General features: G+C 42.1%; 1 protein-coding gene across 2 annotated transcripts; it reads left to right on the top strand.

Moving 5' to 3' along the window:
• The first annotated feature begins 7,837 nt into the window (after nt 1-7,837).
• Nucleotides 7,838-13,452, top strand: LOC133899338 (MAR-binding filament-like protein 1). 2 transcript variants are annotated; one of them, XM_062340653.1, is made up of 4 exons: nt 7,838-8,271; nt 9,355-9,501; nt 9,883-10,157; nt 11,438-13,452. In XM_062340653.1, exons 1-4 carry the CDS (start codon nt 7,989-7,991, stop codon nt 13,205-13,207), a joined length of 2,475 nt encoding a protein of 824 aa, XP_062196637.1. In that variant the 5' UTR covers nt 7,838-7,988; the 3' UTR covers nt 13,208-13,452. The 2 variants fall into 2 exon arrangements, with proteins under 2 accessions (XP_062196637.1, XP_062197305.1); XM_062341321.1 differs by lacking the exon at nt 9,355-9,501.
• The last annotated feature ends 1,863 nt before the right edge of the window (nt 13,453-15,315 follow it).

Raw genomic sequence — 15,315 nt, 5'->3', positions numbered from 1 at the left:
TGTACAGTGGTAGTACTGAAACTGAAAAGATATGTGACGATGGTTTAGCTACTTGATTTCCACTAGAACATCAAGGGCATCTTTTTCCTTGGCCTATCTCAAAACCTAGTCCTAACTGGTGGGTTAAAATCAAGAAAACTGCAGCCTTAACTGTGGTAAAAAAAAAGGCCACTCCCAATGCACAGTGTAAAAATCTATACATTTTCATCTCACATGGGCACTAGTGTAAAAATCCTCCCTCCATACAAAGTTTCTTCCAAATCTTAAAAAAATATGACACATCTATTTTCTACTGTTCACATTTATTTGCTTTGTTTTATGGAATATTTTTAGCTTATTTCTTGTGTTGGATTTTTTCTTAGCTTATATCTAGTGGAAGACGACACTAAAAATGTTTTTTTACCATAAAAATGTATAGACTCGAACACACGACCATTTGAGTATAACTCGAGTACAACTTAGAATTCAATGGCTGAAATCACTTAAATGAAAGCTCATAAATATACCGGATTTAAATACATGGTTGTACTCGAAGTTGTATTTAAATGGTTGTATATGAAGCATTTCCCATGAAAATATCATGTATTTAACTCATAAAAAAATCCATGTGGCACGGTCATTCAATGCCTAAAAATAAGCAAAGGTTGAGCATTGAGAGTGGTCGAATAAATTTCCCACTGAAGTCATCTTGAATTTAGGCTCGTTAAACCATATCTAAGCTAGCAAACTAACCATCAAACTTCTGAATGTTGACCGTCATCATAAAGCTCGTTATGCCAGATTTTTGAAGCGAGAGCCTAGTGCTGATTTTGATCTGGAACGAATTGAGGGCTGAATTTCCCATGACGGACAGGGGCAATGATGCAATGCAGAATCAAGGAAGCATTGCTGAAACCCATGATCGGATCAGGTGATTGCAGGACGCATGGATCCAATTTCTCACCTGTTTCCACAAATGGGCTCTGCTGATCAGGGGAAATATAAGCCTGGCAGAACAGAGCAGCCATTGCGTTCGGAGGGCGCTGCTCGTTTTGAATTCAGAGCCGCCCATACCTCGCTGCCTTTTATTTGGAGCAGAGTCTGCGTCTGCGTCGGCGTCTCTTATTTGGACGGTGGGTGTCGTTGGATTCGTCCGTTCTTCTGTAAACCACGGGCGCATCACTGCATCAGCATTTGGCGATGCGGCTGACGTTTTCCACCGAAAGCCCGTTTCAAAATTGAATCTTTTGCCAAATTTTTTCATCCGAGTTCTCCGTGCAATATACCCGTGGAGTTGTGGCAAGGTTTCCTTGACGAGTTTGATTGTGACGTTATTTCTCTCCGATACAAGATTTATGTCTTAAACAACGGGAGGTATTTCGTGCAAACGAGGTACCTCTGTAAAAGTGCGAACATCAATATCCAACCGTCAGATCCTAATCCGAACGGCTAATATTCATCCCACTTAGACACGGATATCTAGGTTTTATAGCCTTGCAGGAGGTTTTGTGTAAATATATTCAAATAGGTCGTGCAACATAGGTCGGTCCGAGGCACGACACTATTAGTACGGTCCAAGCACAGCCCGACCCTAGCCTAGATGGGCCGGACCGGCTCTAGGCCGAGCGCGCGGCACGGCAGGCCGGCATGGTTCGATCCGGATGTTTCGGGGCGGTACGGGCATGATATGACCTGGCACGATACGACCTGGCACGATACGACCCGAGCACGCGACGGCTTAGGAGGCACAGTCGGCCCGGCACAGCATGGCCCAGTGCACTGGCTTGGCACGCGGCGGCCCAGGTGGCACGGTCAGCCCGGCACGGTGCGATCGGCGCGCGGGGCACGACCTAGCGGGCACGCGGCGGCATGGTCGGCCCGGCACAGCACGGCCCAGCGAGCACGCCTGGGTCGGCAATAGCCATTGCGGGCACGACGGGCATGCGGGGGCACACAGGTTAACGGGTTAAACGGGCCGTTCCCGACCCCGGTCCGTTTAACCCGTTAACCCGATATTTTTGAATTTTGTAGTCGTTTTGTGACCGTTTGAGCTTCAAAAAATTTAAATTTTTTTGCAAAAATCATCATTTTCACCTAAAAATAGAGGACCATCTAGCCCTTCCATTCCACACAAGCAACACCATTTTCTCTTTTGTTTCCTCATCTCATTCTTGTCTCAAAGTTCTTAAGAATTAGTGATAATTTGGCAAAATTAGTTTAAAATGTTGTAAAAAATTCAAGCAATTTCAAAACCGTCATCCTACTGACTTGCTGTCTTGAAGTTGAAGAAATCTTGGTGATTTTTTTGCATCGTTATTCAGTTTTATTTTATTATTAATTTTATTATTTGATTATTTCTAACTCTGAATATTTGCTTTTTTTAAGTGCCATTCTATATTGATCATGGATGCCAGTGATCATGATACATCCATCGATCATGATTTTTTCTCCAAGGACTCATAGGGGACTACGACCCCTTTGATACCAGTACTGCAGGTGATGATAGACCTGACGGTGAACCTTCGGGTGGTTCAGATGCAGGTGATGCAGCAGCACCTCCATTGTCAGGCTCTACAAGTGCGCACACATTAGCGAGCACCGACTTTAAAATATCAAGAGCCGGTACTTCCGAAGTTTGGCAAGACTTTGAAAGGTTCTACAAAGAGGAAGATGGGGTAAGTGTCAGGTATGCTAGGTGTAATATTAGCAAACATGAATTATCCGTAAAGCTCTCGGGTGGAACGGGACACTTGAACAGGCACGCCACAAGTTGTAAGCGAAAGAGTAGAGCAGCCATGAAGCAGATGGTGTTGCAGTACAACCCCGATGACTCTGTTTGTCATTGGGAGTACGACTCTGCAAATGCTCGAAAAGAGCTATGTTTCTTTATTGCAAGAGTGGATCTACCACTCAATTTCGGTGAGTCTGCTGTATTTGAAGATTACATTAAGCAAGCTCACAATTCTATGTTCATGCATATTTCTAGATAGAGAACTAATAGGGATATGATAAAATACTACAATGCGTGTCGTTATAAACTTAAAGAAATGTTGCAAACATGCACATTTTCAGTTGCTTTGACCTCGGACATATGCGCAGGTAGAGCTAGAGAAGATTATCTTAGTATGGTTGCTCATTTTGTTAATAATGATTGGGAATTAGACAAGAGAATAATAGGTTTTCGGTTGATTGACAACGCGTATATCCGTGAAAATATTGCTGAAGAAATATCTCAAGTAGTTAAAGACTTTGGTCTCACGAATAAAATATTTTCTATCACTTTAGATAATGACGGTGTAAATTCTAGAGCAATGTATATTCTTACTCCGTTGTTTAGTATCTATGCTAAATCTTTCTTGTTACATCAACGTTGTGCCTGTCATATTATTAATTTTGTAGTAAAATCCAGTTTGAAGAGGTTGTCGCAATACCTAGACGATTTTCGTACTGCAATATATTTTGTGAACTCCTCTAACTAACGAATTGCAGCATATAAACAGTAATATGTTGCAATGGGTATACGTTCACGTAAGTTTGTTGTGGACTTGCTGTTAAGATGTAACTTTACTTTCTTGATGCTAAAAAATATTATACTATACAAGAGCATATTTGGTGTATTTATTCATACACATTATTATTAGTATGGGGTTAAACTTTACTCACAGAAACGCATTGGTATGTTGCCGAAAGGATACTGGAGTTTCTTGAATTTTTTAATGATTCAACTGTGAGTTTTTCAGGAGTTTATTATCCAATATCTTGTTTAGTAGTGCATAATATTGTTGAAATTACTACTCATTTAAACAACTATGAAAATGACAATCTTCTAAGAGATTTTGTAGTTCCTAATGAAATCTAAATTCTTAAGGTATTGGAAAGAAATTCCTTTGCTGTACGTCTTTGTCTAAAATTGTAGCTTTCTGTAGAGTTCTCGTAATTTTAGTGATGCTCTTGGCCACAATTATTCTAATTATTATACTAATATTCGTTCTAAGTTATTCGAAGTTTATAGTAAATATAAAATAAAATATAGCGGAGTTTGCCTGCAACGACCTCCACTAGCACCCACAACAAATAAGAAGACAACAACGTAGGGAAAAATATTTGGTGCAGGTTCTTCATTAAGAAGTTCAGACTCTTCGTCACGATCGTCTACGAGCGCCGAAATTTCAACATCCGGATGGGAACTAACTAACTTTATCGACAGTGACGTTATCAACCATGAACAAGAAAACTTCAACATACTGCAATAGTGACATGAGCACAAGACGAATTATCCAGTGCTTTCACTGTTAGCGCTAGATTTGTTAACAATTCCTGTATCTAGAGTTTCTTCTGAGGCTGCCTTCAATCTTACTGGAAGGATAATTGAAGAGAGAAGAACAAATCTGTCATGTGAGATGGTTGAAATACTCACCATAGTAAAAGATTAGGAACAAGCTGAAGCATGAATGCAACACACTGTAGAGAACACTGAGCTTGAAAAATCATTCCAAAATTTGTATCTAGATGTTGATGAGAACGTGTAATTTATAATTTTCTGAGCTAGGTTGTACTCTTTTTTTTCATTGCTAGAAATGTTTTTAATGAGGCAACCTATCAATAAAGGTCAGTTTTAGAATTAATTATGTGTCCCTATTATTTCTAAGTTTTTAATAATTTTCATTATTTTTTCAAAAATGACCCCCACGGCCCCACCCACCTCTCATCTTGGGCTATAAATACCATCTTAAACTCTCTGTGATCTCATCGGCCACCTATCTCTCTTTTTCTAGTTGCTAACCAGTAGCCACTTGCCCACATCAAAAAATCAATTTCATATTTCAATTCATGGATCAAGACGCCGAGAACTCACGTGCATGGTCATGTGTGTGACAACATTTTGAAAAGATCTTTAGAGAAATTAACAGGGAACAGGTAAGATTTGCTAAGTGTAATATATGCAGCAATAAATTAGGTGTCAGATCTTCAAATGGAACAAGACACTTGAGGAAGCATATTAAATATTGCAAACAAAATTCTGGGGTTTCTAATGAAATCATATAATTTTCGGAGCATAGTCATATGTTAGACTCTTTTTTTTTCTAGTAGAAAGGTTTTTAATAAGCTAACCAATCAATAAAGCTCTTTTTTTTTATTTTTTTATTTTCTATAATTTTTTGATTTTTTGAAGTTTGTAGCTATTATTTTTGATTTTTTTTTATATTTTCAGAGTACTGCCAGGCCGAGCGTGCCTCTACCGTACCGACTGGGCCCGTCGTGCCGGTCGGGCCCGTCGTGCCGGTCGGGCCCGTCGTGCCGATCAGGCCCGTCATGCCGATCGGGCCCGTCGTATCGACCGTGCCGTGGGCTGACCCAGCACGCGGGCCGAAATGGCATGGCCCGTTACAGTAGTTGAGCCTATCGGGCCGTACCAAGCTGGGCCCGTACCGAGCCGATCCGAGTGGCCTATTTAGTCATCTTTGATTTTGTGTAAACGTGCTTAATTGGATAAGGGAATCCCGTCCACCATTTATTTGCACATTTGCAAAAAAACCTATTTACACTGGTTATTTCCACTTTAACGAACCTGCATGCTCTAACCATCGATATACCCATACTGTTACACTTCTTTTTTAGAGACCAATTATATTTCTTTTACCATATGTTTTGAGTGGAACCGACGAGTTTTAACCTATTGTGCTCAATTATATGTGAGGCCAATAAAGACAACTAGCAGACCTAGGACGTCAAGATAAAGCCCATAGACCTAATAAGAGCCTACGCTAGTTAAAACTCCTTGACCCTGTTAGGCTCGAACCCTCTCGCCATGTGACTGAATCCCACACACACTCTGAATTAGCTTACTCACCGAACTCGCCACCTCACCGACCACACAAAATACCCGAAACACCCTTCCAAACTGTCGCTTCATGCAGCTTCAAGCCCTAAACTATTCTAGGTTAGTTTTGTCATTTCCATAACACAACCTCACTACACCCACACCCTTAACCAGTGTTAACATGGACATTGTCGGTGTATCAGGAACCGGGGGTCCTTGAGTCCCGAGGTCAGGCCAGCCGTCCGCCACGTGTCACCATCCCGCGAGGTCCCTCCTGCGGGATGAGGAAAATCTAAGTTCCGGGAGAAGGTGCTCGGGGCCATAGTCTCTGGTCCTCGAGCACCCCAGTTCCCCGATGACCCGCAGAGTCCAAGTACCGGGAAGAAAGTGTTCGGGGAGGTACCCGCTCATCCCCGAGCACCCTAGTCCCCTGACGATCAGAAGAGCTAAGTTCCGGAAGAGGGTGCTCGGGGACCGCGCGCAGCAGTCCCCGAGCGCACGGTTCCCCGAGGGCCAGCGTGAGAATGCTCGGGAGCGAGTCCTCGGGGCTGCGCGTGGCAGCCCCCGGGCACTCGGTCCCCTGAAGGGTCTGTGCAGAAGCGCTCGGGAGAGAGTGCTCGGGGTTGCTCGTAACAGCCCCCGAGCACTCAGTTCCCCGGAGGATCATGCGCGAATACTCGGGAGAGGGTCCTCGGGGAGGTAACCAGTAACCTCGAGCACCCGGTACCCCGAAGACAAAGATAGGCATTCCCGAGAGAGAGTACTCGGGGAGGTGAACGGTACCCCCAATCACTCGGTTCCCCGACGACCCAGAGAGGTCCCCAAGGGGCCCACAGATGAGATGTCCGCCCGTCAGAGGTCAAAGGCCGCATTAAATGAGCGCGCGTGGCTTGACATATCCAACTGCTCCCGCCGTGGAGTCAGTTCCTGCCATGCTTTGGCAGAGGGGCGTGGGGCTATTAATTGCACGGGTCCCATCCCGTATCATCCGGTGTATCTCGGGATAACATTGCTCGGATCAAGGCGTTCCGCCTGCCGCCCTGCCATGGCAGAGGAACAAGGCAGGGCGGGCACGCCGGGTGGCTCTGTGGCTGCCCGGTGGGCCCTCTCAACGGCGCCCGTTGCCAGGGCGTCCATAGTGACAAGTGACCGGACGCGCGCCGCGTTTTTTGACCGCCCTAGTCACTTCGCCAAGAGGAAATGATGACGCCTTTCTCAGTCGTGGCGCCTTGGAACTTGTGTCCCTTCCTTCCCGTTCGGGGTATGTCGCGGCCGGCGAGTGCATAAAAGGGTCGGCGCACAGGAAGAAGAAAAGGAGGAAAAAAAAAAGAACAAACTCAAGCAGTCGACCGGGCCACAACCAACGAAGAAGATGAACCCCACAACGAACCAAGCCAACGGACGAGAACATTGTGAGCTAGCCGAAGCAGAGCTCCCACCGAGAAACAAGGAGCCTCAAGCTCTTGGTTAGACACAATATTCTTGTAACCAGCTACATCCTTGAGGGATCACCCTCAAGATAGTTATTGCATCCACACAGGAGTAGGGTATTACGCCCCCGTGCGGTCCGAACCTGTCAAAACTCCGGTGCCTTTACTTCCCTTTACACTAGATCGATCATTCCCCACCACCGGCCGTTGTATTTGCATCCACTTCCATTTATTTCTCCGACGAACTTATTCAGGATCATCCCTCCGGCCGAATCTCTAAAAAGGGGTCTCTCGGGATCCCTGCGACATGAGTTAATCCTCCGACGGACATAGATGTTAAAATTTGATTCAAATTTAGATATCTAATCTGATAAAAAATTTAAACACATAAAATATGGTACAAATATAAAATCTAACTTAGATTCGAGAGGTCAGATCTGATAAAATATATCCGGATAACGCTGCCAGCGGCTGATGGCTCCTACCCGGATAACACCCTAAATCACCCTGAATAGAAAGCACTTTGAGATTCGTGCGATCCCAAACGAGAGGGGCAGAAAGGTAACTGCGCACCCTAAAGGGCCCTTTCTCCGGTGGAGGCCCACCATGTCTTGCTCCTCCTCCGCCAAGCTTCTCCGACGACTCCGAAACGGTCGAGTCCTAATCTCCTCACCGCCACCGCATCCGCTACCTCAACCACCTCGAAGTTCAAACGCGTTGGTACGCGGGAGGCGGGTAGCTAGGGTTTACGGGGCGGGATGGGGTACCTCCTCCTCCTCTCGCCGTCGCCGTCGCCGCCGCTCGCCTTCCGGTCCCCCTCCTCCGGCGGCGGTGGTGGCATCGCATCCCGCCACCGCATGCGGCGAGGCGAGGCCGTCGTCGTCGCGTCTTCCGTCTCTCCCGATGGCGGCCCGTCGCCGTCCGCGCCCGCGGAGGCGTACGTGCTGGCGCGGCGGGCGGTGCTCCTCGGTGCCTTGGCAATACCGCTCGTCCGTCTCCGCGATGCCGCGGCCGCGCCCAGCCCCGGGGAGCTCCTGACGGGTTAGTGCCACTTTCACTGCGATGGTTCGTGTAAATTTCGTTCGCTCTCCATGTCCGTCTTAGCTCTATCTTACACTGGGGAGTAGTTTTTGCCTGTGAAATCCGTATGCGATTCTAAGGATACAAAATGTTCTGCAATATATGAGAGTGTCAAGTGATACTTTAGTTTCTGTAAAGGACATTACTACAGTGTTGCATTGTAGGGATGCATGAGCTATTCGAGCTTGGCTCCAGTGTGCACTTGCCAAATTTATAATGATACTTTGCAACTTTATGTTCAAATAGTCAATAGAAGAGTTATAAGACGCATGATATTGAATGCCTCTAAGCAACTTTGGATGCTAGACGCTTGCAGGTTTCCTTTTTTGATTAGCACATGCATGGTTGAAAAAGGAATTAGATGGTGGAATGATGTCCGCAGTTGAGTGTATATATGCAAACATTCCAATTCTAAATGCGACCTTGTGTGAGATCTTACACACCAAACTTCCTCAACGTTGGGAGCATCATTCACATTGATGAAAACAGCTAAAGGGCTTGGAAATAAAAAGACTATACATAATAACATACTTATACAAAATGGTGCTCTTGACCATCGATAATTCCTCGAACTAAATCCTACCTTGAAACTATACCAACTACCCCCTTGTAGCCTCCTATTGAAGTTGTTGAGTAGATTTTATGCAAAAGAGGTTTGTATGCATAATGTTGCTCATTATCGTAGATGAATAGATCCTGTAGTTGACTGCAAAGGAATGATTTAGGGTAGTTTGTGGTTGTTGTGCTGCGCGGTGCCACAGAATCTAGTTTGTTACGGGAATCTTTACTTATTACAGTAAGATTTCAAGCTGTGCCTTATAGTCATTGCTCCATGTGCTGGTCCTTCATAGTACGATATTCAGATGTTCTAGTCCTTTATGTTATGGGGAGTGGATGTTTGCATTAGTGTTTTTTCAAACTTAACATTCTGATGGAAAAAAAACTGAAATAATGGTGCTCTCATTATTCACATAAGTGATCCTAGTGATTTTTATGTTTGCTTGTGGCATATGATCAGATGCGCCTTTTCTCATTTTCCCGCAGTTTATGGCATGTCGTTACCCGAAGGGTTTATTAGAAGAAAGGGGGTCTATGCCCCAAGGGTAAATCATCAAGCTGAGAATTGCTACAAAACTTTCAAGATTGGACGTAATTCCGTCATCTGTAGACCTAAGGAGGTTAAGTTTGATGGTCAGAACTTCCACCTTATATGAGTAGTTTGTATGAAAGATAGGATTTATTACTACAAAACCTATTCAAATCTACTATCATGTGTGTCTTCTGGATTTGCTGTCTTACATAAACACGTTCCTGTTGTACTTGTGAAGTCTCCTGACACCTGTTTGTAACCACATGAATGGGCTGAATTGACCATCCGGATCTGTTTTACTTTTGTAAACTAGCACTGGAATCTCTAATGCATTTTGCCATAACTGTTTTACTACGTTAGTGAACAGGAATACTTTTTGCATATATTTAATAAAGATTTTTTTTGTCCACCAAAGGTTTATTTATGCCTGTGTGGTTGCTTCACGAACATAGATAAGTAGTTGATATTACTTTTCTCTGTAGAGACAACGGATATCTCAAAGCCTGATGGCCCTCAATCTGAAGGGACAAAGGGTGGTGCAAAGCCTGACAACCCTCAGCCTGAAGAAACTGCTGAAACTACTACTCCTGAAGCTCGTCGGCCTGAATCATCCTTGCAATCGGTGCAAGAACAACCTCCTGGGAATCCAGTATTTGGCCTTCTTAATACAATTGCAGTTGCTGCCTCTGGTGTTCTTGCTGGACTGTATGGTACTTCTCGACAAGAAAACATGACCCTGCAATCAATCATCTCATCTGTAAATCATCTACAAACCTCTATCTAGTTTATTTTACTGTTATTTTTTCGTTAAGAGATATTGATTCTTAATTTCATATAGCCTAAATTCCAGCATGCAACAGTTTCTCCAAACCTGCTCATGATCTTGTCTTCATATTAGCCGTGCATCTTGCATATATTTTCTGTAAGTCAGATATACTATGAAGGGCTGGTATTTTCTATATGGAACTTTATATATTGTTGGCATCATATACATGGGTTTGATATTCATTAGTTTATCCATATCCGCTTAATATGTTTGAATGTGTTTCCTTTTTTTGAATGCCCTCCACTTTTTTGGCTCTTTAAAGGTGCTCTGCAGTACCCTTTTGTATTTAGGGGAAATTAAGTGGCATGTCCTGTCCAGTATGCACACTGTTTTGGTGCCAAATATACAAACGTGAATTTGAGGCACTAAATAATACAGAGTACTCTTAAGAGGTTCAAGAAGGTTGAGCGTGCATTTTTCAAACTCTTTTGATCTCGATCCTGCCTTCTAATTAATGTTTGTCTGTTAGCCTTATTATGCGGGTTTCGTTTTAATCAGTTGTTTTTGTTACACATGTCTAGCTTAATTGGTTCCATAGGCCTCCAACATTTGACACCATTTCAATGTGCTCCACAGTATACTTTTATAGCCTTGGTCAAGAGAGAAGTAAAAGGAGAATTTTACTCCAAGTAGTCATGTACATATATAACGGAAGTTTTGTGTGTGCGCGTTAACCCACCAAAAGTGTGCTTACTATTCCACCTAAAATTAGCTACACTCAAATTATGATAATATTAGTGAAAATCCTGATCCTTGTAAATGAAAATTGTTTTTGTAGTATCCTTCAAAATCGGAAGGAAAAGGGTTTCGGGCAATATATGCAGAAGTTAAATTGACCCTCGTTTGTTGTGCATGTTGCCTTCCAGATCCGAATTATACCTCTACGAAGTACCAACCACTTTCTTTCCTTTGCGTAACGATGGGTGTTCGAGGATAGTCATTGCAGATGATATGTTTCTGCAGGTTGAGCTTTTATTTACGTGTGAGGGTCGGAATCTTAAAGAAGGATAGAACTCAGTGAAAACCTAATGGGTTAACAATACTCTAGTTTTCCACCATGATTCTCAAGAAAACAGACATATAAGTCTTATGAAGACAACAAGCTCCCAAAATATTTTGAATACCTTTGATACGCTGAAGCTGTATTTGCTAAAACTGATCTATGAAAATAAGATATTTATCTGATATGTTTAACGTGCTACTTTCTTTAGATGGAGAGCAAATTGGCTGAAAATGAGGCAGCACTCTCTTTGATGAGGGATAACTATGAGAAAAGGTTACTGGAGCGACAAGCGGCACAAAAGAAACAATCTATGAATTTCCAGGAGCAGGAAGCTTCTCTTTCAGATCAGCTGGCTTCAACAAAAAAGACTTTGACATCGCTGAGTGAAGAGTTCAGAAGGGAGAAGAGACTAGCTGAGGAGCTTAGGGATGAAATACAGAGATTAGAGACTATTATCACACAAGATGGAGATGATAAAGATGTGCTTGAAACTAAACTGCAAGAAAAGTTGGGTGAAATTAATGTTTTGCAGGAAAAAATAAGTTTGCTCAGCCAAGAAATCGATGGTAAGGAAAAGCACATCAGGGAACTCGGCGCGTCACTTTCCTTGAAGGAAGTAGACTACCAGAAGCTGTGCTCTTTTACTAATCAAACTAAAAGGAGCATTGAGCTTGCAAATTCTAAAATACAACAACTGGAGGAAGAGCTTCAGAGAACTAAAAATGCTCTCACTTCTAAGGTATCATCAATTGATTCACTGAATGTGAAACTTCAAACATTGAGCTCTGCAAAGGAAGAAGGTGACAAAAAAATTAATGAGTTAAGACAAGAGTATACAAACCTGAAGGCTGCTTCTGAGACAAGAGCTAGTCATGATTCCAAACTACTATCAGAGAGAGATGATCAGATCAAACAGCTTGAAGAAAAACTGTCTGTTGCATTAACTGACTCTATCAAAGATTGTGAAACAATCGCTGAGGTTAACAAGGAATTGGATGCCACCAAAGCGATGCTAGAAAATGAACTTGTGGCCATGGAAAATTTGAAAGATTCAATTCAATCATCTGAAGAGACTCTAATGGATTCTAGAGGTGAGGTTTCCAAACTCTCCCGTGAACTTGAGGAAGCAAATAAATCAAATCAGGACCTGATATCACAGATTTCAAAACTCCAAGATGAGTTCAATGAAGTGCAAGAAGGTCTGACAAATAAACTAGGAGAGGCAGAGTCAACATCCAAAGCTCTGTCAGATGAACTGGTCTCTGTAAAGGAAATGCTTCAAAAGGGACAAGAAGAACTTGATGCCACCTCTAATGAGCTGGTATCTGTCGTTGATGCTCGTGATAACTTGAAGAAAGAATTGCTGGATCTGTACAAGAATTTGGAGGCCACCACACATGAGCTTGTTGACGAAAGGAAAATTGTGTCAACCTTAAATAGGGAGCTTGAAGCGTTGGCGAAACAATTGCAGGTAGATTCTGAAGCACGAAGAGCTCTTGAAGCAGACCTGTATGAGGCAACAAAATCACTAGACGAAATGAACAGTAGTGCATTGTCACTGTCTAAGGAACTAGAGAGCACGCATTCTAGGAATGACACTCTTGAAGCTGAGAAAGAAATGCTATCAAAGGCTCTCGTTGAACAAATGAAAATCACAACCGAAGCTCAGGAAAACACCGAGGATGCTCAGAATCTCATAACAAGACTTCAGACAGAGAAGGACGGTTTTGAATTGAGGTCTAGACATCTTGAAGAGGAATTGGCAGTAGCTAAGGGTGAGATACTGCGGCTGAGGAGGCAGATTAGCACAAACAGGTCTCCGAGACCAAGAACACTTCCCAGAACAAGTGCACCACCAGAGACTAATGAAACTCTGAAAGAGCAACCTGCGAATGATCATAATCAGAATATTGCTGCTGGGACTCCGCATTCTGCCAAAAGGACTGCAAGGAAAAGAAAAGGTGGTGCATCGTCATGAGTGTGCTTTGGAAGCCCAAACAACCTTCTTAATATGCCTTCCCTATTTAGTCATCCATTATTACTTCATTTTTTAAATTGTCATCCTCTTCGTAATAGCATCAATAATCATTCCAGTGTTATTTACATTTGCCTTGTTTAGTATTTCAGTTCTTTGCTGTATTTTCTTTGAGTTTTTGGAAAGTTGAGGATCTATACGTGTACAGATGAGTTACTGAATGGCCAACATGATGAAGAATTCTTCTACCTGTAGTTATGATGAAGAATGTTAGATGCATACGTTGGGAGAAACTTTGTAGAACAAATGCCAACACACTCAAACCCGAACATAGATACAATCAGCCACCCCGGCTTGGCCATCTTCAGGGGCTGACCAGACAAATAATGCCACCAGAGCAGTGATGTGTGCTTGCGACAGGGGGTTGGTGAATGGTGAAGAGCTTAGCATAAGCATCCTGCGCAGCTTGGTGCACAGTCACAAACTTTGACACGAGGCGCAGGCTGCGAATGACCATTGACGAGGCTTGATTCGAAGAAGACGCCTGGCGTGCGGCGATCCTGTTACAACGGGCATGTTTGGTTCATACATGACAAAGTTAGTAAGAAAGCTGAGTGTATGATACGTGAATAAAAAGCTAATAAAGTGTAGCTTATTACAGTCATAACAGTCAATCAAGCAGTTGACTAAAAATCTATGATATGACTAAACTTAGATGTCTCTGCGAGTTGTCCGGCTGGAGGGACTTCAATCTCCGTTTGTGAATTTGAGGACATACAAGGTAGTACCCCTGCCGTCGGCAGGACATCCTGGAGATGTAAGCGGCACTAAATATATGTGCGATTATTTTTACTTCTTTCATATATTTAATGGAGTAAGAAATTTATTTATAGGGTTTATATCTCACATAATGAAGTATTTCCTTTCTTAATGAGACGTTTTATTCTCCTCCTCGAAATGTCGCATAAGCAGCAATGCCATAATTTTGATGAACTCTAAGTAAAGTCAATAGAGTTAGCAACATACTTAATGCTCCTCAACTAATTCATAAGATTGTAACGTTGAGAAACATAAGAAAATTACTTCTCATAATAAGGATATAAATTACATTATTAGGATGGAGGGTTAAAGCATAATTTAGTACCGATGGAAAACTTCCAACAGCTTCAAATATTAGCATCCTATCCCTTCTCTAAGACTTTGCTTTAAAATATTTTATATTTCTGAGGTAATATTGGCAACATAAATGTAGTTCTTTATCTTAGTATATCACCAACTTTCTTTATGAATGCATTAATTCTGGGCACAATCATATTTCACTTCTCATTCTTCATTGTTGTCGTAGAAAAGAATGACATAATGAAGTGAATTAGAAAGGCTCCAATAATTCTTTATGTCCAAGCTTATTATTCTTTGAGCACTTTTATGATCAGTGTATTGGCAAGAACTTTTGACGAACTTCATAATGATTTTCCTTATTAGCAGATAATCATAATTTAATCAGAGGATTGCTCCTCCAGATCCTAAATTTTATGATCATAAGTACATTTGCTTAAGTTGCTCCTATTAGTCATTAGAATATTGAATTTTCATCAATGTCTAAATTATTATATGTATCTCTAATGGGAGCCACATTATCATTATGTTTATGTGCGTAAGCAATATACATTACCTTAAGAATATACTAATAAATTAATGTATTTCTTATTAGGTACTGGAAACAACCGAAGAACTTATAGCTAAATTTATAATAGGGACATATCACTGATTATTACTTTAATATATGAAAGTGCATCTAGCCTTTATATGTGATTTTGATAATTAATGATAATACCTATGAACTAACAATATTGTTGAGAATTGTTAGTATGATGTTCCACAGGTGATGCATGGAGGAGAGATATGCATCAAGATGAATGAGCTCTATATGATGCTCGGAAGAGAAGCTCAAAGAAGATTAACAACAAACATTAAGGCTAAGTCACTTGTGAAGACTAAGTGATTAAAGGTATAGAATTGTCAATTGAGTTTTAATGGATTAACCCATATGCTTTGTGCTTGAGAGCGAGTTAGGGTTAGGTTCTTTAAGAATGCATGAGTTGAGTTGATAT

This window comes from Phragmites australis, chromosome 1, assembly GCF_958298935.1.
Source record: "Phragmites australis chromosome 1, lpPhrAust1.1, whole genome shotgun sequence".
In the NCBI taxonomy this organism is placed as follows: Eukaryota; Viridiplantae; Streptophyta; class Magnoliopsida; order Poales; family Poaceae; genus Phragmites; species Phragmites australis.
Note: the sequence above shows the minus strand (reverse complement) of the source record. Positions and strands in the feature narration are given on the sequence as shown.

Bases quoted from the DNA above. Each gene is read 5' to 3' on its own strand.
- LOC133899338 (XM_062340653.1), top strand. From the start codon at position 7,989: ATGGGGTACCTCCTCCTCCTCTCGCCGTCGCCGTCGCCGCCGCTCGCC. The intron at 8,272-9,354 runs GTTAGTGCCACT...ATTTTCCCGCAG, and splicing joins CCCCGGGGAGCTCCTGACGG to TTTATGGCATGTCGTTACCC. The intron at 9,502-9,882 runs GTCAGAACTTCC...TTTTCTCTGTAG, and splicing joins TAAGGAGGTTAAGTTTGATG to AGACAACGGATATCTCAAAG.